The sequence below is a fragment of the Miniopterus schreibersii genome (genome assembly GCF_964146895.1).
Source record: "Miniopterus schreibersii genome assembly, chromosome: 16".
NCBI classification, from domain to species: Eukaryota; Metazoa; Chordata; class Mammalia; order Chiroptera; family Miniopteridae; genus Miniopterus; species Miniopterus schreibersii.
This window is the reverse complement of record NC_138116.1, coordinates 22,091,753-22,111,506: the sequence shown is the minus strand read 5'-3', so window position 1 is coordinate 22,111,506 and position 19,754 is coordinate 22,091,753. Positions and strand designations below refer to the sequence as shown.

At 41.1% G+C, this 19,754-nt stretch overlaps 3 protein-coding genes across 3 annotated transcripts; all 3 read left to right on the top strand.

Moving 5' to 3' along the window:
- Nucleotides 1-4,506: 4,506 nt before the first annotated feature.
- On the top strand, nt 4,507-4,803 carry KRTAP3-1 (keratin associated protein 3-1; the record flags this gene model as incomplete). Its single annotated transcript, XM_081161351.1, has 1 exon — nt 4,507-4,803. One exon carries the CDS (start codon nt 4,507-4,509, stop codon nt 4,801-4,803), a length of 297 nt encoding a protein of 98 aa, XP_081017477.1.
- A 4,696-nt stretch (nt 4,804-9,499) lies between these two features.
- LOC308568421 (keratin-associated protein 3-3) lies at nt 9,500-9,796 on the top strand (the record flags this gene model as incomplete). Its single annotated transcript, XM_081161352.1, has 1 exon — nt 9,500-9,796. One exon carries the CDS (start codon nt 9,500-9,502, stop codon nt 9,794-9,796), a length of 297 nt encoding a protein of 98 aa, XP_081017478.1.
- A 6,727-nt stretch (nt 9,797-16,523) lies between these two features.
- On the top strand, nt 16,524-16,820 carry LOC308568419 (keratin-associated protein 3-3; the record flags this gene model as incomplete). Its single annotated transcript, XM_081161350.1, has 1 exon — nt 16,524-16,820. One exon carries the CDS (start codon nt 16,524-16,526, stop codon nt 16,818-16,820), a length of 297 nt encoding a protein of 98 aa, XP_081017476.1.
- Nucleotides 16,821-19,754: the final 2,934 nt, after the last annotated feature.

Below are 19,754 nucleotides of genomic sequence, written 5' to 3'. Positions count from 1 at the left end.
TAAGCTTGCATGCAATGCATGACTGCATGCTGTGAGACCCACTCTGGCATGTTGGAACGGGAACATACATGTCCAGTGACACAGGACAGAAGGGTTACCCCCTTTAGGTCATATACGCCTACCCAACTATAGCCAGCATCAGCTGTCCTCAAGGGGCAAAACAAAATTACTTTTGTTTGAAAGAAATCCAATTTGAGAGTAGTTTTCCGTTTTAACTATAACCACACAATGGAAAAAATATCCTGATGCAACGGTAAGGGGCCCCAAAGTCTGCCATTCAACCCAAACTCAGAGTCCTCTGCCCGCACGCTCAGCGAAGTGGACTTTCTGCAACGAAAGGATTGATGTCAATGGCAGTCCTGACACCAGCCTTTCTCCCTTCCCATCTGTATTATAAAGGAGTTCACCAGAAATTTACAAGGTTTCACGCAATTCAGGAAATAAAGACCAAATGTTTTTACTTACAGGCATTTTTATTAGGATGACAAATTGAAAAGGTCCCTGTATCCTGCTTTTGTGAAGGAATGAAGCGCTCCATCAAACTTAAGAAGACTGAGTTGCCTTGAAGTGTGAAAGCTCCCAACACTGACATGACTGCGGACGCCGGCGGTGCCGTCATGGGAAGGTTTTCCTGACAGCAACCCAGAAATGCACTGAGCTGCTGGGAGATGGATGTTGGTAAGTCACAGAGGATCACAATAAACTGTGACTAACACACATAAAAGCGGCCTTTTATCTCAGTCCAGGAACTTAGTAGTGAGCCCATGTGTGCATTGGAGCATCACAAATCTTCACCCCCACTCCCTCTCGTGGGCTTCGGGCAGCTCACTGAACTCACCTTTCGCCCCTTCCCTCCTACGCTCAACAGCAGCTTTGGGACTCAGGTCCCCTCTCACCTATGAGTAAACCTGAGACCTAAACACGGTCCTTGGCCACTCTCTCGATCAGCAAGACCTACAATCTCTACTTAGAAAAATGCCGCCTAACGCTACCACCTCTGACCCATTCATCAACCACAGGCATCGGCATTCATCCTCTCACCTGAGCCACGCACTTGTTACGCCTGTTTCCACTTTGGCCCCGATGCAGTTCATTTTCCATGAAACACAATCACATCTCACCACTCCCTGCCATCAATTATCCGGTGGGTTCCAATGCCCTTAGGGTAAAAGCTAAATTCTGCAGAGCCAGCTACAGAGTCCCACACGGCCTGGCACCTGCCTACCCCTTGGTCTCATCTCCCACGGCTCTGCTCTTTCTCTGTACTCCAGCCACCTGGCAAACACTGTTCCTGGCCACCCTAACCAAAGCAGATGTGCTCCCTGCACTACCTCCCAGGCACTCTCTGTCGCTTTACTCTGTTTTATTTTCTTCTTGCACTTGTCACTGTCTGAAGTTCTTATTTATTCATTTGCTTATTTTTTTTCTATGTCTCCCCCAAGAATGAACACCTTGACAACAAGGACCTAATCTGACCTGTTTATTTCTATATGCTTAGCACCCAGCATGGTGCTAGGCATTTTGTGTAATGAATTAATAAATGGGAGGGGGGGAAGAGTGAACATAATTTACAAGAATATAAAATTTAATTCTACAAAAATACTGAGGTGTATTAATAAGTGTGAGGTATTGCTGTTAGATGAGCATCGTTCACTAACTGTGTAACTTTAAATCGTTACCCTCAGTTTTGCTGTATAGGAAGCAGGCATAAGAATATTTCTTATAAGGTTGTAAGAAATAAGAAAGAAGGTGTGCATAAAATACTTAGCACTATGCCTGGCACATGGCATTCAGTAATTGCTCGCTATTAGTGAAGGGTAAGATTAGGACATTCCAGTTACCTTAAAAACAAGAACATTAGTTTTATCGTGGAGACTGATGTGTCATCCAGATAGTAGTCCCCAGAAAACTGAATGATGTGATGAGAAATGCAGGATATGCCCCTCTACTCTATTACTCCCCAACCATGGCACCTTCTAAGACAGAAATGAGGCTCTCATCACTCCCGTGGAACACCACATAGCTTCCCAGCCACTGTCCCTGCCTTCAAAGTATCTCCAGTCTACAGAATAGTATTTTAGTTAAGAAAATAGGCTCTACAATCAGCTCCTCTTGTGGCCTCAAGACTTCAGTAAGCGGGTCCCATCCCTCTCACCAATCTCGCACACAACTGATCTCGAGGGTCACTTCAGTCTTGTCAGAACAACACTCCCAGGCCGAGAGGGAAGACGCACAGCGGCCAAGAGCGTGGAATCTCGAGCGGGACTGCTGCGTTCCAGACACCAGCTCCATCACTTACTCACCGGTTACTTAGCTCTCTGTGCCTCAGGTTCCTCATCTGTAAAATGGCAAGGACAGCACACTGCATACATCGTAAGTGTGTGGTGAGAGATGTACAATATATATAAAGCACTCAGCACAAAACCTAATAGTAGGTGATGATGATGATGATGATGATGGGCCTCCATTCAAAAACTACAGTCATCTTTCTAAAATACAAATCCAACCATGTCACATATGCATTCAAAGGCCTTTAGTTAATGCCCACGGCCAACAGGATGTACTCCTAAACGCTGAGTGTGGATACTAAACACAGTGGGTGTTCTTCCTCCTGTGGCGCTAACCCACCTTTCCAATGCCGTCTCTCATTATTTTCCCCGACACCTCCCTCCGGGAGACCCAGAATCTGTGCCTTCGCCAACCAACACTTCTGCCATGCCGGGAACACACCATGACAGTCTGCTCCTGTTTCACTTCCTGAAATTCCCTTCCTCCTCCCTTCTACCTGCAAAGCTCCTGTTTGATCTTCAGCACCCACACAAATGTTCCCTTTTCATAAGATTCTCTTCAAGTCTTCCAGTCAGTAACCCCAGCTCTAAACTCCCATTTCTTACCTAGAAGACACACATGTACAACCCTGTGTTGTCATTTGCCAGCTTACTTCTCTGTGACTTTTCTGCTCTATAACTTCCTGAGGACAAGAACCTATTGGCTTCTTTTTTGCATGCTGCCTGACTTACAGCAGGTGCCGACCAACGAGTGTTTGATTGAACAGATATCTCCTGAAGCAACGTGAACAACAAGCTAATTCCCAGCAGAGGGGTCCAAAGCCACAAAACCATTCTAGTAAGAAAATAGCTAAAATGAAAGCAGTTTTCATGGTAAGCATCTTTTGCATCCATTAGCTTGTTGATTTGCATGTCCTTTGACTTCTGGCTCCTCTATATTGAGCAATTTTTAATTATTTTTTAGAGCCTGCATCATTTTATCTGAACGTGGGTCAGAAAATATATACATTTTTAACACTTTCAAAGTAACATATATCTAAAAATTTACCAGTTAATATTTTCCTACTTTACAGTAATTCTAAAACATCATACTAAGTTTTATGTCTTTAAAATTGAATAATTTTATTATTAAGGTCTTAGTGGTTTAGATGTAATTTCGGAATCTCCCCAGGTGTGTTCCATAGAACACTAATCTATAAAGCTAACCTATAAAAACTAAAATACAAAAATGGTTCCACGGTCATGTCATTTGGGAGAAAGATAGATGCTATATCTCTGTAGTGAAAAGTCACAGAGCACCTTAGTATATTAAAGAACTCAGTATTTCCCAAACCTATTTACCAGAGAATGCGTCAATGTTCCTTGGAACGGGTGCTAATGGAACTCCTTTTGGGAAATACTACGCTAATGGTTAGTCTCTAAATGGCTCAATACAACGAGTCTTTAGGTCATAAATAATCTTAATTCATAACATGGTTTAATTCATAGAATTTTACAGAATTTTAAAGGACACTCATCATGGCCACCCATGTAGGTCTTACGTCTCATCTACATGCCCCTGCCAAGCGATAGTTCAAAGCAGTGCGAAGGGGAAGAGCACATGGTCTGTTACAGCTCTGGAAGAAAGGGCCTCTTCACACAGAAGGAGAGGCCCTTTCCCTGTAGGTGCCACCTGTTCATCTTAATTCAGCTCCTCGGAGCCACGAAGTATAAATCTACAAATCTTATCACTTTTTTAGCCACAACACCAAAATTATCACATAGAATCTTTGGGTGCTGGGTAGAAGGGTGATATAAAAGCCTATTTATCGCTTCATCTGAAAAGAAGGCAAAAATCGTGTGTGGGATCTGAAGACAGCCGGCATTCCAGGCCGTCGTGACTGATACGCAACAATTAGGAGACAATCGCTTGGTGCCTTTGAAGGCAGAAATGAGACGCTCGTGCTGTGACAAACAGCCAACGTGAAGAGTCCCAATTGGACAGCAAAACAAACTAACCCCCTTTTATGAGGTGAGGAGTGTGTCTTAGGTAATAAACACTTAAGTAATTAGATGGTTTTTATGGAGATAGCTATAAACTGAAACATGGGGAAGAAAATCTTGCTAATAGGTTGACGCCCAGGGGGGTGGGTATATAAGAGCCAGGGCAGGAGAGAGAAGCATTGAGACACTAAGAGACTTCTCTCCTCAACCCAACAAAAACCCAAATCTTGACACCATGGCTTGCTGTGTTCCCTGCTGCTGCAGCGTCCCCACCGGCCCCGCCACCACCATCTGCTCCTCTGACAAATGCTGCCGCTGTGGAGTCTGCCTGCCCAGCACCTGCCCACACGACATCAGCCTCCTTCAGCCCACCTGCTGTGACACCTGCCCCCCACCCTGCTGTATGCCTGACACCTATGTGCCCACTTGCTGGCTGCTCAACACTTGCCACCCAACTCCCGGACTGTGCGGGATCAACCTGACGACCTGCGTGCAGCCCTGCTGTGACAGTCCCTGTGAGCCCTGCTGTTAGGCAGCCAGGTCTCCGCACAGGGTCAGTGATGTGCTGCTCAGCGTCCTCCACATCACCCAGCCCTCAACGCCGGCTGCTGCCTACCGCAGGCGAACTCTAGACCTTTCGCTGGGCCACATTTTCATCAATTAGTCCAACCTCTTCTTTCCTCCTTTGGGGCGACTTGGAAACCTTTTATCTGTCTTTTAGGCTATTCTACTGCTCTTTGAGAAATAACCACTTTGATTATTCATTAATAAACTTCATTCTGGCTTAGCAAATATGGCCTTGTGATGATTTATTCCATATTCCTTTTAGGGAAAGTAGAATGCCTACCTAGACCTGAACAGCAGGTCATCCTACTCCCCAAGATTTACCCCCAGCAGAATGAGAGCTTTCATGGTGGAATCGTCCAGTAATTAGATACTGGCTCTTTGTGGTAGGTTAAAAAGTAAAAAATTCAGTAGGTCATTTTGGAGGGTCTTTTCATTCAATAAATATATTTTTAAGACAACCACTGCACCAAATACTACTCTGGAGCCTAGAGATTAATATAATGTTTTTTAAATATTTTATTTCATTTTCATTACCCCTAAAATTGATTTTTCTTTCTTTCCTTCTTAACTGATAAAACAAACTGATCATTTTGCTAGTGTGTAGAAATAAATTTAATTCCATTAGTCATAGTCACCAATGAAATTTCAAGTTAAAATGCTACATAATTTTGGAAAAAATAGAAATATTTCTTTATATATCTTGTCTTCTAGGAAAATCAGTCTGGAATGAATATTAGCATTTATTGAGTATTCCTTATTTCCTCAAATTAGGCTTGGCTTCCATTGGTCATAACTATATTTAGAAACTTACTAGTCCAAATGACATATAATAGCATGTCACTGAAATAAACTGAAAACATCAGACTATAGTGCAGTCCTCTCCATACAACAAAAATACATAATTATGGGAATAAAAACACACATTTCCTCCTACAACAAAACATCAATGAATTATGATGACCATTAATTCATCTCCTAGGGTGGCCTGGAAAAATCCAAGTATAGTAAAGTTTTTGCAAGAAGTACCCAGAATGCAGCCTAGTTGTGTATTTTCGTGGATTTTCCATGGGATTTTGGGCCATTCGCTTCACTCTCAGCCTGTTTCCTCATTATTGCAGTAGAAATAATGCTCTCTTCTCTCCTTGTGTCCCAGGATTACTGTGAGGATCAAATGACCCAAAGCATCCACAGAAGCACTCCAGTCACAGCGAGAGACTCTCACCATTACTGCCACACACTGGTTCCCAGCTTTGTCACCAAAAGGCATCCTTTTATTTCTTGAAAAATGTTGTGTGTGTTTTTCAAAATGGCTTTTTTTTTTTTTAAATCCTCACCTGAGGACATGCTTAGAGAGAGGAAAAGAGAGAGAGAGAGAAAAGCATTGATGTGAGAAACATTGATCAGTTGCCTTCTGCACATGTCCTGAAGGGCTATCGAACTGGCAGCCTTTAGGTGCACAGGATGACACTCAACCAACTGAGCCTTTCCAGCTTTTTAAAATAATAATTTAGTCATTCCTTCATTTTTATTCATAAATACATTTATAAGTATAAGTGAGAGTCTTAAGATTAATATAACTATTGTTACTGTGCCAAGTCACCTCTTTTTTAGTCAAAAGCAAAAATGTTTGATGTTTTTTCACATCTTTGTAAGGGATAAATATTTAGACTTTATTTTGAATACTGAAAATAATTCTAAGTCTCCTATTACTACCTCTGTGGGCCTTTAGGCATTCAAGTTCCTTTAGCTAGTTAAAAAGCCCCACCTGGAAACCAAGAGATGGGTATCCTAGTCCCGGCTCTGCCTCGGGCTGACCCTACAACTCTGAGCAAGTCACTTGATCTCTTTCGGTCTCAGGTCTTAAAGCAGTAAAATGGGCTGGTTGACCAGATCCTCTCTAAAGTCACCTTAGTTTTGACATTCTATGGTTCTAGATTATCCAGAAGCATTTTAAGTAACAAGTACTCCATGCCACTATCCAACCCCATCCCACCTTATTACTTTTCCTGCTTTTATTCGTATAGCTAACATTTAGTGAATCTGCTGGGCACTCAAGTAGGTGCTTTAGGTGCATTACCTCATTTATTTCTAACAAAAACACTAAGAGGTACCTACCAGTATTCTCCTCACCTTACAGATGAGGAAACTGAGGCTGGAAAAGTTTCTTGCCAAAGTTATACAGTCAGTGACAGAGAAGGGATTAAACCTAAAATGGCCTGAATCCAAAGTCCCTTCTCCTTCCCCTTCACCAAAGTATCTGCCTCCTCAGCAGACAGATATCGGGTTATACATGGCTCTCTACCCAGAAGAAACTAGATGCCCCTTGGCAATACATTCTCTACCATTCCTCTAAATTGTGTATTTGGTTATACATAGTAACTCAGCTTTCTCTGTGGTTTAAGACAAAAACTAGTGTATACAATGAGCCTAGAAAAAACTGTTTGCATTTCTAAGGTGAAAACAAATCATCTTTTTTTTTTTTTTTTTAAGTCAGACTTTAAATATTGACTAACAATATCAGAACAGGAAAATTACTGACTGGGTCTTTAACCTTGCAATGAAATGCAGAGTCTTTTCTGATAAGTTCTAATAACCTAGTTCAAGGTAAAGACAAACTACCCTTAAAGTTAATAATTGTTTATCCTTGAGAATAGACTAGAAAACCAAGTCATTTCCTTTTTCTTTCAAACTGTTCCTGGCATCTTTCCTTCCACCTTCGGTGCCTCTGGCCCTGATCACCACACCCCTGATAACAGGCATACTCCTAGTTGACCTTGAGTCAAGTATTCTCCACCCCTTCCTCCACCCAAACAATATTCCTGTCAGATCAGGCTCCTGACCCTGAAATTGTTTAAATTATTGCTCAAAACTCTAGGACGACTCAAGATTTCTGTTTTTACTGAATCAAGGCTAAGTTCTTCAGTGTGATTCTGAAGCCCCTCAATAAGCTAGTAGAGTCATTTTCACAAATCTTACTTGCCACTAGTCTTGGCGGCAACATGCAGCCTACACTCTAGTCAGGGCAATGCCCCCTACACAATGGCCAAGAGAGAGGTCTCTGAAACTAGGCTGTCACACCCTACCACTTAGTAGTTATGGGTCCTTGGTTATGTCATTTAACTGCTCTATGCCTCAGATTCCTCATCTGTTCAATAAGATTAAAAACAGCATGTACCCTACAAAATAGCTGAGCAGTATACCACAGATCTGCCCAGGTGATGAAAAACAAGGAAAGACTGTCAATTTGGAAACAACCTTCCCAGCAGCTGCCCACATGAGATTAGCCTTCTTCAGCCCACCGGCTGTGACACCTGCCCCCGACCCTGCTGCGTTCCTGATTCCTAGTGTCACTGCCTGGCAGATCCACAGCGGCCACCCTACTGCAAACCTGAGCGCGATCTGTCATAGCCTGCACCCAGCCCTGTGAGTGTGAAGCACCTCGCCGCTAGCCAGAGACATTTCAAAGAGTTGCCCACACTGCCCCATGGGACTGCAATCATCATTAAGGGCTGCTCAGGGAAGGGTCTTGAATGAGAAGCTCTGGAAGAAAATGTTCTCACTCTGTGCCTTCGGTTTTACAGAAGTGTTCTTTCTGATTTGAAAGATGATTTCTAATGAGAAGAGAAAAAATGCTGTCATGGGCCCCTTTACTTTAAAATGAAATAACCACCTCTGCTCCCCAAACCAAGTACTGTCTCAACGTTTAGTGCTATGATTACCCAACAGCTCCTGACACATGCATACATCGTGAACCTATGAATGTGTCCAGCAGAAGTATACTTTCTGATGACATCAACATAAATCTCAGCCAAAAGGAGGCCTCAACAGGATACGTAAATATGTGAAGAAAATTGTCTGGACAATAAAATACATGAAGCTCGGTCAATGACTCTCTCATCATTGATGTTTCTCTCCCTCTCCCTCTCCCTCTCCCTTCCTCTCTCTGAAATCAATAAAGATACGTTTTAAAAAAAAAAAAAAAAGAACATCCCTGCATGGACACCGATGACAGGGTGGTGAAGGCCAGAGGAGGGGGAGGGGCTTGAGGGGAGGGAGGGAAAGAGGCAGAAAATGGGGGACATCTGTAATAGTGTCAATAGCAAAAAATAATAAAATAACAATAAAAAGTACAGTAAAATTTTTAAAAACACCACAGAGTAACATCACCTTTGGAAACTCACTATAGGTTTATTAAAAATAATAAAAAAAGAGGTTTTATTTTATTCCTTTCTGGATGTCACCCTGCTTGCTCAATAGAACCTGAATAAATATTTCTGAGATGCATACAGTCATTGCCTCTGAAACTATAGCTGAATTGTCACTTGGTCTGATGATCCATAATTTATGTAGGATTTCACATGCCAGGACCCAGTGAAGATAAAATGTAAACATCTTATGACAAAAATGACAAGGCTCTGAGTCTAAAACATGATTACTTTAATAAGGGCAGGAACTTTTAATGGACAAGTAAATACCAAAATGATTAGATAACCTTAGTGGGAAAGAGCAGAGCGGCATAAACAAAAAGAGGAAGCTTCTGGTTGGACCAACACCCAATCGGGGAGAGTATATAAGAGCCCCAAAGCCAGAGGAGACATTTGCATCTCAGAAACCTCATCTCTCTTTCTGAAAAACCAAAAGCACCCCAGCTTCCCACGGCCATGGCTTGCTGTGTTCCCTGCTGCTGCAGCGTCCCCACCGGCCCTGCCACCACCATCTGCTCCTCTGACAAATGCTGCCGCTGTGGAGTCTGCCTGCCCAGCACCTGCCCACACACGACTTGGTTACTGGAGCCAACCTGCTGTGACAACTGCCCCCCACCCTGCCACATTCCTCAGCCCTGTGTGCCCACCTGCTTCCTGCTCAACTCCTGCCAGCCCACCCCATGTCTGGAGACCATCAACCTCACAACCTGCACCCAGCCCTGCTGTGAGCCCTGCCTCCCAAGCTGCTGCTGATCCAGGGCTGCTTCCCCCGGCACCTGACAAGGAGGAACCCGGGAGCTGTCTGTTCAGCATTCCTTTGTCTCAGTAGCTTATCAGATGTTGAGGCAGATCAGATGGCCCAAATATGGAAAACCTACCTTTCATTTTAATGGAAAGTTTAAAAAAAAGTGTTACGGTTATTTGGCTGAATAATCATTTGGTTCATTTGGGCAGTGAATATCACCTATTATCAAAATATACTGCCATTTGTGAGATCTCAGGCAATATTTTCTTGGCCATGTTGCTTCTTGGATCCCATTTCCTATATGGGGTCTTGTCATAGAGGAAAATAAATTCTTAATGGGTTTTCCAATAAACTTTGTTTCTCTGGCAAGATGTGCTCTGCGTGTTTTTTGTATATTTCTTTCATTTTTTAAAAAAAGATAAAGATAACATGATTATTTTGTTTTTTTAAAAAGAATCTATTAGAGAGGAATGACTGAAACCAGCTTACGAACATGACTTATTAACTGTTAGGGTCACCTTCTCTCTCCTCTTACTTAGAGAAATACAATTTTGGGGGTGAGCCAACATTTATTTACCTATACTTCGCTAGGTAAGTTATACATATTAACTCATGTAATCCTTAAAATAGCACTAATAGATGAGAAAAATGAAGCTTGAAGAGTTATTCAACATTCTCAAAGTCATAAAGTTACTGAGAAATCCAGAATTCAGTTCCTTGCACGTGTGACTTTAAAGCCCAATTATTTCTACCACATCACAGAGCTCCAGAGCTAAGAGAGCTTAATGAACACATTTATGACATTAAATTAAAATATGCACGAGAAATAACAAGTGTAAGAATCTTAACAAAGTCATCATATCCAATTGTAACAGAAAAAGATATATTGGTGCATAGATTAAAAGTGGCAGGTACTCAATTCTAAGACCTGGGTGATTTAGTGGGCCTACCAATTTTTACTTCATTTTCCCTTAGAGAAAACTTCAGGTGGTCAACTCTAACAGCAGGGCACTAGGAATATATCTTTCTACCCACACCATACCCAGGACAGAGGTCCTACCCCAGTAATCAATACAATGCCAATACTTTTCAGGTGGAAAGCTGAGAACTAGAGCCAAAACCCTGACTGAACATGGTTTAATCTACTACTTCACTTTACCAACCTGCTTAATTTTTCTCAAGCAGATTATCCTTTTCTAAGCCTTAAGAGATTATATATATTACACACAAAACATTACATATACAACATGTTACATATATAACATATGTAATATGGCATATTATATATATTACATGCACATATATAAAGGCACAAGTCAAAATCTGAAAAAGCAGTGAACTAAAACCAGAACAGTGCATGCGAAAAAGACAAAAGGTAGGGCAAGGAAGGGGGGAAGCAAATGCCTTCAAATAAACATGTTTTTAAATGTCCCCAGTGTGACTTCTGGTCAAGACGGCAGAGTAGGTAAATGCGGTACTCGCATCCTACCAAGACTACATCAAAATTACAACTAAACTACAGAACAACCATCGCTGAAGACCACCTGAAGTCTAGCTCAACAGAAGTCTTATAACTAAGGATATACAGAAGCCACAGGGGGACAGGTAGGAGGGGCTGAGACTCAGAAGGAGCTGGCCCCACCCCCATGTGTGGCCATTGAAAACCAGGAGGAATATCTCAGGTGCAGAGGTGCCCCCTGAGGAGTGTGGAGTCCCAGCCCTACCCTAGGCTCCCCAGCACGAGGAAGGACGAGGGGGAGGAGGAAAGAGAATATGAATAATAAAATGGAAATAAATGCATATCTATCAACAACTACTTTAAATGCAAATTGATTAAATGCTGTAATCAAAAGACATAGGGTGGCTGAATGGGTAAGAACACAAGACCCATACATAGGCTGTCTACGAGAGACTCACTTCAGGTAGAAAGATACACAGACTGAAAGTAAAGGGATGGAAAAAATATTTCATGAAAACGGGAAAAAAACAACAGACAAAATAGACTTTAAAACAAAGACTATAAAAAGAGACAAAGAAAGACCCAGCAATTCCACTTCTGGGTATTTCTATGAAAAAACCCAAAGCACTAATTTGAAAAGACATATACATCCATATGTTCACTGCACCATTATATGCAATAGCCAAGCTATGGAAGCAACCTAAGTGGCCAAAAATAGGTGAATGGATAAAGAGGTGGTACATATATAATGGAATATTACTAGGCCTTAAAAAAGAATTAAATCTTGCCATTTGCAACAACATGGATGGACCTGGGGGGTATTGTGCTGAGTGAAATAAGTCAGACAGAGAAAGACAAATACCATGATTTCACTTATATGCCAATCAAAAGAACAAAATAAATGGACAAAACAGAAACAGACTCATAGAGACAGTTGTCAGTTGTCAGAGGGGAGGGGGTTGGGTTGCTGGCCGTAAAAGGTGAAGAGATTAAGAAATACAAATTGATAGTTACAAAATACTCATGAGGATGTAAAGTACAGCACAGGAAATATAGTCAGTAATATTGTAATAACTATGTACAGTGCCAGATGGGTACCAGATTTATTGACGTGATCGCTCTGCAAGTTATATAAATCTAACCACTGGTTTGTACACCTGAAACTAATATAATATTGCACATCAACTATAACTGAAAAATTTTAAAAATTTAATAAAAAAGTAAAAAATAAAAAGAAATGTCCTCATTGTCCTGTCAGTCTCTCCAGGGAAGACTTTCTCAGAGGATCCCACAGCTTGTTAGTAGCACATCTTTAAATGAGCAGAACTTAGAATCCATGAGGTAGATGGGACACAACCCAGGATACAGTCACCGGGGATTCAGACCATTTACCCATTCATTTAGCCAGTATTTCTTGCATGCTTCCCCTGTGCTAGGAACCACATACATGCTAGAAGTATAAAGATTTAAAAAAAAGGGATTACCTAAGGTGCCCTCAAGTTCCTCTCAAACCTGGGGAAGTTATTATAATCATGATTTAGTGCTCTGTGTATGTTGAATGGATATAATTATAATGCTGTGTGATTCCTGCTGTGAGTGAGCTGTGAGTAGCAAGCATGCAAACACACACAAAAAAGTAACTAAGGCCCAGATCTGGTGATTCAGTGTCAGGGTGAGGGAGAGCTATGGAAAGCTCCAGGCTACCCAGGCTGAGCATTAAAAGATGACGAGGCAGCAGGGTTGGGGAGCAGCTGTTCCAGAGAGAACAGCAGCTTATTAAGTCGTGGGTGCGCTGACAATGGGGAGAAGAGGATGAGGCCAGCAGGAGAGAAGAAATGCAAAGGCCCTGGGGTCATGGCTCCCCAGACGAAGGGATCTAGATGGTAACCTCGAAGCAATGCGAGATTTGAAGCAAGAGACTAACAATCATATTTTACTTCTGTGTTTTTTATCATCAATCTTCAATTTTTTTCCTTCACTGTCACAGACACCCTTATTGCCTATAGAATGGCATAATTAAAACTGGGCCCGTTCTGGGTGGGGGTTGTGTGTAGATTTTTAGCACTTGAAAATCTACCCTCTATTTAGGAGTCACTGTGGTTTTCCCACACTTGCTTAAAAGAAGAAAGATACCCTTTGTTTCTAAAAATAAAGTATGCTTAGTACTTCTGACACATTCTTTAAACTTAATTTTAAACCACATAAAAGGTAGCTCAATCCCAAGAGATCCTATATTTAGTTTTGAACAAGTCAGTCACTAGACCATCTAAGGCAAATTATCTCACTTCTCTTAGACTCAGTGTCCTAATTTATAAACAAAGGAAAGTAATTCTCAGGTCTCTTGACCACTGCGGAGAAAATTAATTTTAATAAACAATTGCGAGTCTTCTCAATAAAAGAGATGAGTTTATTATCATAAACTTATTTTACAACTGTTTCTAATGTGTAACCTTAAGTCTTATTTCTAACTGTGGAAACATAATACCCTACACAGAACAGTAACAATTCCATAATCCTTACCATCCTGACTCAAGCTCGTACTGTACTCTGATAAGAAAGGGGTATCTTTTTACCATGAAATCCTAATTGCGGGAGTCTGCAAGCCCCAGTGTTTTTCTTAAAATTTCAAAATAATTTCCTTCTGGTTATTGTTTTTCTGCTCTTAGAATCCAGTCTTTTTCCTTCTTATCAAAATGCGTAATAACCGTAATTTATAATAATATATCATGTGTGTGATGAACCTTCTTCCAGACTCTTAAGTTCCATGAGAGCAAGGATGGTGTCTATTTTGATCACTGCTGTATATCCAGCATTTATCACAGTGCCTGGCACATGGTAGCTGCTTGATAAATGTCCACTAAAGCATTTTTGAAATACTGAAAAACATTAATCAGTCCTAAGTAAAAGAGTGAGCAATTTGGCATGTACTGACACAAAGATAAATCTGGGAGTGAGGTCCCGGGGCACCAGCAGAGATCTCGAATCCTTTCTTCCAAGCAGAGCCGTAGAGAACTTCTTTAAAATCTGAAATTTATTCATTTCTGTGCCAGCCGTTTTCTCTAACTGTAGGTGTGAGCTTTCAGCTAAGTCTTTGCTATTTCCTTAGAAGGCTGCTCTTTTACTCACCTTCAGCTATTATTTTTCCTTTTGCACTTTGTTTCTTGTCTCTCTCCCTTACCCTGAGACTGACCTGCAGCTTCCTTAGGTAATGATGGCAGTAGCTTACCTCTGTGTACCCCTTTACGGCTGTCTATGGACTTTATCTCAGCTTCTCTCCCAGGAGCCTCCCAGTCCCCTTCTGAGTGGAAGGATGTAGATAGATAGTATTACCCTTATTTTGCAGAGATGAAAAAATAAGGTTTCAAAAAGTTACTTACTTGCCATAACAAGAAAGGTAATGAGCAGTCCTGGGACCAGGAAAGACCTCCTCCGACTGCGAACGTGCGCCTCTCCAATCTGCACCCCCCGAAAGACCCCGGCCGGGGCGCTCATTGTCACGCACTGTCACACAGCCCTGCCTGGAGGAGGGAGGGAGCGTGGGAGCCCGGCTTAGGGGTGTGAGTGGTGGCTGAGTGGCAACGGTCCAGGGCATCAGAATGACCTCCCTGTGCTCCCTCCTCCAGGCTGAGCTAGGCCCCAATCTAAATGGTGCCCTGGACTGAGAGCCCAGGTTTTTCTTACCACAGATACGTGACCTGGGGAGAAAATGCACCACACTGTGGGGGACTGAATAAGATCAAATGTGAACAGACGGCTCGGTCCCGTAACTTTATTTTCCACTGGTAGCAATTTCATTTAAAGATGAGTGTAATGGTCTTAAATTATTATTTTACTCAGCATAAAGGTATAACCTAAACATTCAACTTTCCTACACTTAACAGTGAAGGAAAGAAAGCAAGTCAGTTCTCAATAGAAAGAAAAATGGGCCAATGTACATATGAAAGAATGTTTTAGCCTAACTTGTTATGAGAAAAATGCAGTAATAATAAAATTTCACTTTCCACCCACCAACTGGCAAACAATTTTAAAATAAAATATCCATCAAAAGTATGGAGAAATAGGAATTCTCAGACACAGCTGGTGGGAATACACAGATAGAAAGAAATGGGTAAACAGAACCATTCTGGAGCCAGGATGATAACAGATATCAAAGGCCTTAAAATATGTTCATTGATATTTGTTCCAATGATTCTTCCCAATAATTATTTCTGTCCCGAAATAATCAGAAATGTGCATTAAATTTTATATATACAGTTGCTCACTATTGCCACAATTATCATAAAGTTGAAAATAAATACTAATGTAAAATTTTTAAGTAACTTAGAAGTATAATTATATAATGAATGCTAGGAAACATTAAAAATAACATCATCAAATATACTTAAAGACAATGAAAATATATATGTTTAAACAAGAAGGCAAGTTATAAGACAGTAGGTATGATATAATTTCAGTAATGTAATAAAATGATAAATGTACAGAAAATGAGTAGAGGGATATGTGTATAAATATTAATAGAGAATTTCTGTAGAGGATAAAATTATGGATGAGTTGTTTTCTTTATGCATTTCCATACTGTCCAAATTTTTAATAAATATGCAATATTTTCTATTAAAAAATGGAATAGGTATTTTTAAAAGTCTGCCATATTTCTCAATAGTGTATTTCTCCATATTAATGTAAGCTTGATCTTCAAAAGTCCTCACACTAAATTAGTACAATGTGATATGCCAATAATATATCGTTTAAAAAGTAATTGTTTTTTTTTAAAGATTCCAAAGCTAAAAGAAAGTTACTAAAATGAAGTGCAGCTCTTTAAAACAAGACTACTTCATCAGATCAATTGATGCAGATATAGGTGAGGAGCATGAAAACTGACCAGCACTAGAGATAAGACCTTCATACTACAGGTGTACTATGATGCAATATTCCCCAGCAGGGCTGGTGTTGGACTTTTAATAGCAGAAGCCTTTGGTGATACCTCATAAAGCTTCTGTTCCAGTGACAAACAGAAAGAGTAATCAGCTCAGAATTAGCCAGGAACTCACATAAAAGGTTAATTAGGAGAACAGAGGCTGTTAACGAGCATCTAAATGTCAAACCAAGCAAAGGAAAATGGATACACTAACATAAACAAGAACCAGGAAAGAAGCCTTCTGGTTGGATCAACACCCATTGGGGAGGGTATATAAGAACCCCAGAGCAAGGAGAGACATTCACATTTCAGAAACCTCATCTGTCTTGAAACCCAATAAAAATCACAGATTCCCACGGCCATGGCTTGCTGTGTTCCCTGCTGCTGCAGCGTCCCCACCGGCCCTGCCACCACCATCTGCTCCTCTGACAAATGCTGCCGCTGTGGAGTCTGCCTGCCCAGCACCTGCCCACACACGACTTGGTTACTGGAGCCAACCTGCTGTGACAACTGCCCCCCACCCTGCCACATTCCTCAGCCCTGTGTGCCCACCTGCTTCCTGCTCAACTCCTGCCAGCCCACCCCATGTCTGGAGACCATCAACCTCACAACCTGCACCCAGCCCTGCTGTGAGCCCTGCCTCCCAAGCTGCTGCTGATCCATGGCTGCTTCCCTTAGTGCCTGACATTGGAAGAGTCTACCCACAAGCTTTATTGTTCACCTGTCTCAGTATCTGCAACTAACAGACTTTGCTTTTGAAGTTGGAACAAGGATGGCACTATTACTGACACCACTCCTCCCCCCAAAAAAGAAACCAAGAGACGTTCAATGCTATGTAGCAGATATCAGTAATCAAGGACAATACGAGCAGGTAGTTGCCTAGCGGTTTCCCGGAGTTGTTCTCTTCCTTTATAGTAACATGTATCTTTCTTTGGGTATTTGGGAATTATATTTTCAGCCTTGGGTGGTATCTTCTTAGAAATCGAGCAGCTTCTTCATGATCATCCTAATAAATTTTACATTTCTGGCATAGCACAAATGTTTACAATTACTTTGTTTTCTGTTAATTCATTAAATGTATTTATTAACTACGAAAGTCAGCATTTTAAGAAAAACTGAGGACATCTGTAAAACTCAAACTGGTAGCAGACCAAATATTTTGTGCTTGTAAAAAAACTAAATGATCTTGCATATAAGATGGTCTCTATATTGGCACACATGAAAGTAGACTTTCTCTGACTTGTCCTTTCAAAAATGGTATATAATAGGTTGGGAAATACTGAACATAATCTGAAGATCAAATATGGTATAACATATCAACTAATCTAGGTGACCTGACCTATTTATGCAAAAAATTAATGACATTAAGAAAATTAATGTCATTATTGAATTTCTATTATTTGAATATCTACTGTATGTTCTGCATTTTATTGTCCCTGCCCAAAATGAGCTGACAGTCTAGCAGGTGAGGCAGATACATACACACTAACTACCCATTCATTCCTTCATACAATTAACAATTATTTATTGAATGCCAGGCATTGTATTAAAGTAAAATAAAAAGTGTTCTACAAGTAGCATTAGTAAAGTGCTGTGCTACTATAAAATTGAGAACAATGAAGAAATTAAGATTACTGCCATGGTGATAAAGAGGAGAAAGATATAGTCAAACACAAATTCACGAGTTAGTGGTCAAAGAGGGAGTCAAAGAAAGACTAGGCAGTCATGGTATGTCACCAGCTGAGCAGAGAGTTGGAGAGAAAGGAGTAGAGAAAGAGGAGAGAATTTTTAAAAGAAATACTGTGTTCTACTCTAGATATATCAAGCTTGAGGCATAAGTGGCATATCTAAATAAATAGAGTTTAGGCAGCTGGAATTTGCACAACAGGTTCTAGAAAGGAAGAAGACGTATGAGGGAGGGTGCAGGAGTCTGTGTAAAAGTTCTTATCAAGTACTTGCAGAGACCTGGGTTGCAATGCACACAGGGTGAAACTCCATAAGGCTAGAAGAGAATGGCTGCTGCAGGATAAAGAGCTAAACGGAGATACCAGAAGTCATTCAGGACAAACAGACATTGAAGTGCCAGCCTGCCTGGAGTGGACAAAGCTCTATGAGTACCTCAGGCATTCAATCAATGTTCCAGAAAGACACACCAAAAGAGTAAGGATCACAACCTTAAGTAAAGAACACACCAAATTATACCTGCCCTGGAAAAATATAAAAAGCCAAGCCTAAGAGGATCAAGAGGAACTTCCAGTGATTTAACTTCCTGTCAGAGCAAGACTCAACACTCAAAACTCTGCAATATAATCAAGATTTCCTAAAATATATCAGAATGAGTAGCATATAATTAAAAATTGTCAGACATATGAAGCTGGAAAATGTCAACCATAATTAAGAGAAAAAGAAGCCAATAAAAATAGGTCCCTAGATACACAGATGTTAGAATTAGCAGACAAGAATTTTCAAATAGTTATTATAAATATTTTTGTGGATTTAAAGAAAAAGCTAAACAATATGTGAAAGGAAAAAAGTAGACAAGATAAGTAATGAAAGATAAAGAGGGTCAAATATATGGTGATGGAAGAAGATTTGACTTTGGGTGGTGGGCACATGATGCAATATACAGATAATGTATAATAGAATTGTACACTTGGAATGTATATAATTTAATTAACTGATGTCACCCCAATAAATTTTTTTTAAATGAATGAATGAATGACAAATTTCCATATCTCAGAAGAAAAGCCTTCCACAGCTTGGTTGACCCTACTCTGAAGTATAATCACTGAGGGTTTCCAAGAGACGGAAAGATTTTAACTTAGAATTTATATTTCACTCTCATTAGAGATACAAGGGGGGGGAAATTGTATCATTGATCTAAAAATGAGGCATAGGAAATGTGGAGAAGGCATGTTTCAGGACATTAAAAACTCACACCTTAAAGATGGTGGTGGACTGAGTGGAAGCTACACTGACACTCTCCCAGGACCAAACTGGAATTACAACTAAAATATAGAAAAACCATCCTGAATAATTAACTGCAACTGAAGATGAGCTGGAGAGCACCCTCATAACCAAGGAGGAAAAGTGGAGACCACATAGAAGGACTGGTTGGAAGTGCGGAGGCACAAGAAGGCTGGGCTCCCACAGACGGCAGCTGAAGGTCCAGAGGGATATCTCAGTTGTGGGGGGTTCCCACTCAGAACTCTGGGGCCTAAACCCCAGGCTGGCTTTCCCAGCCAAGAGCACCAGAACTGAGAAAGGAACAGGGTTTCTGTCTGCCAGGGAGAGATGGCTGGAACTGCAGGCACCCTGTTAAAAAGCCAGCACACAAAGTTTTGTGTGCAACCACTCACCTTGGGCTCCAGCAGAGGAAGGGCAGAGTAGACTGGAGCTGTTGAGGAGAATCTAGGGTTGTGGGCTCTCGAGATAGAGATCAGAGAGCACCCCTCTGGATCCCTGTGCTGGGTCTTTCCCCCATCTTACAGAGGACATCTTTCTCAGACATTTTGCTGCTTTTGCCTGGGGGGGTGGTGGAAGCAATTGCCCCACCCTACTGGTAAACCTCTCGCCCTACCCAAAGAAGCTC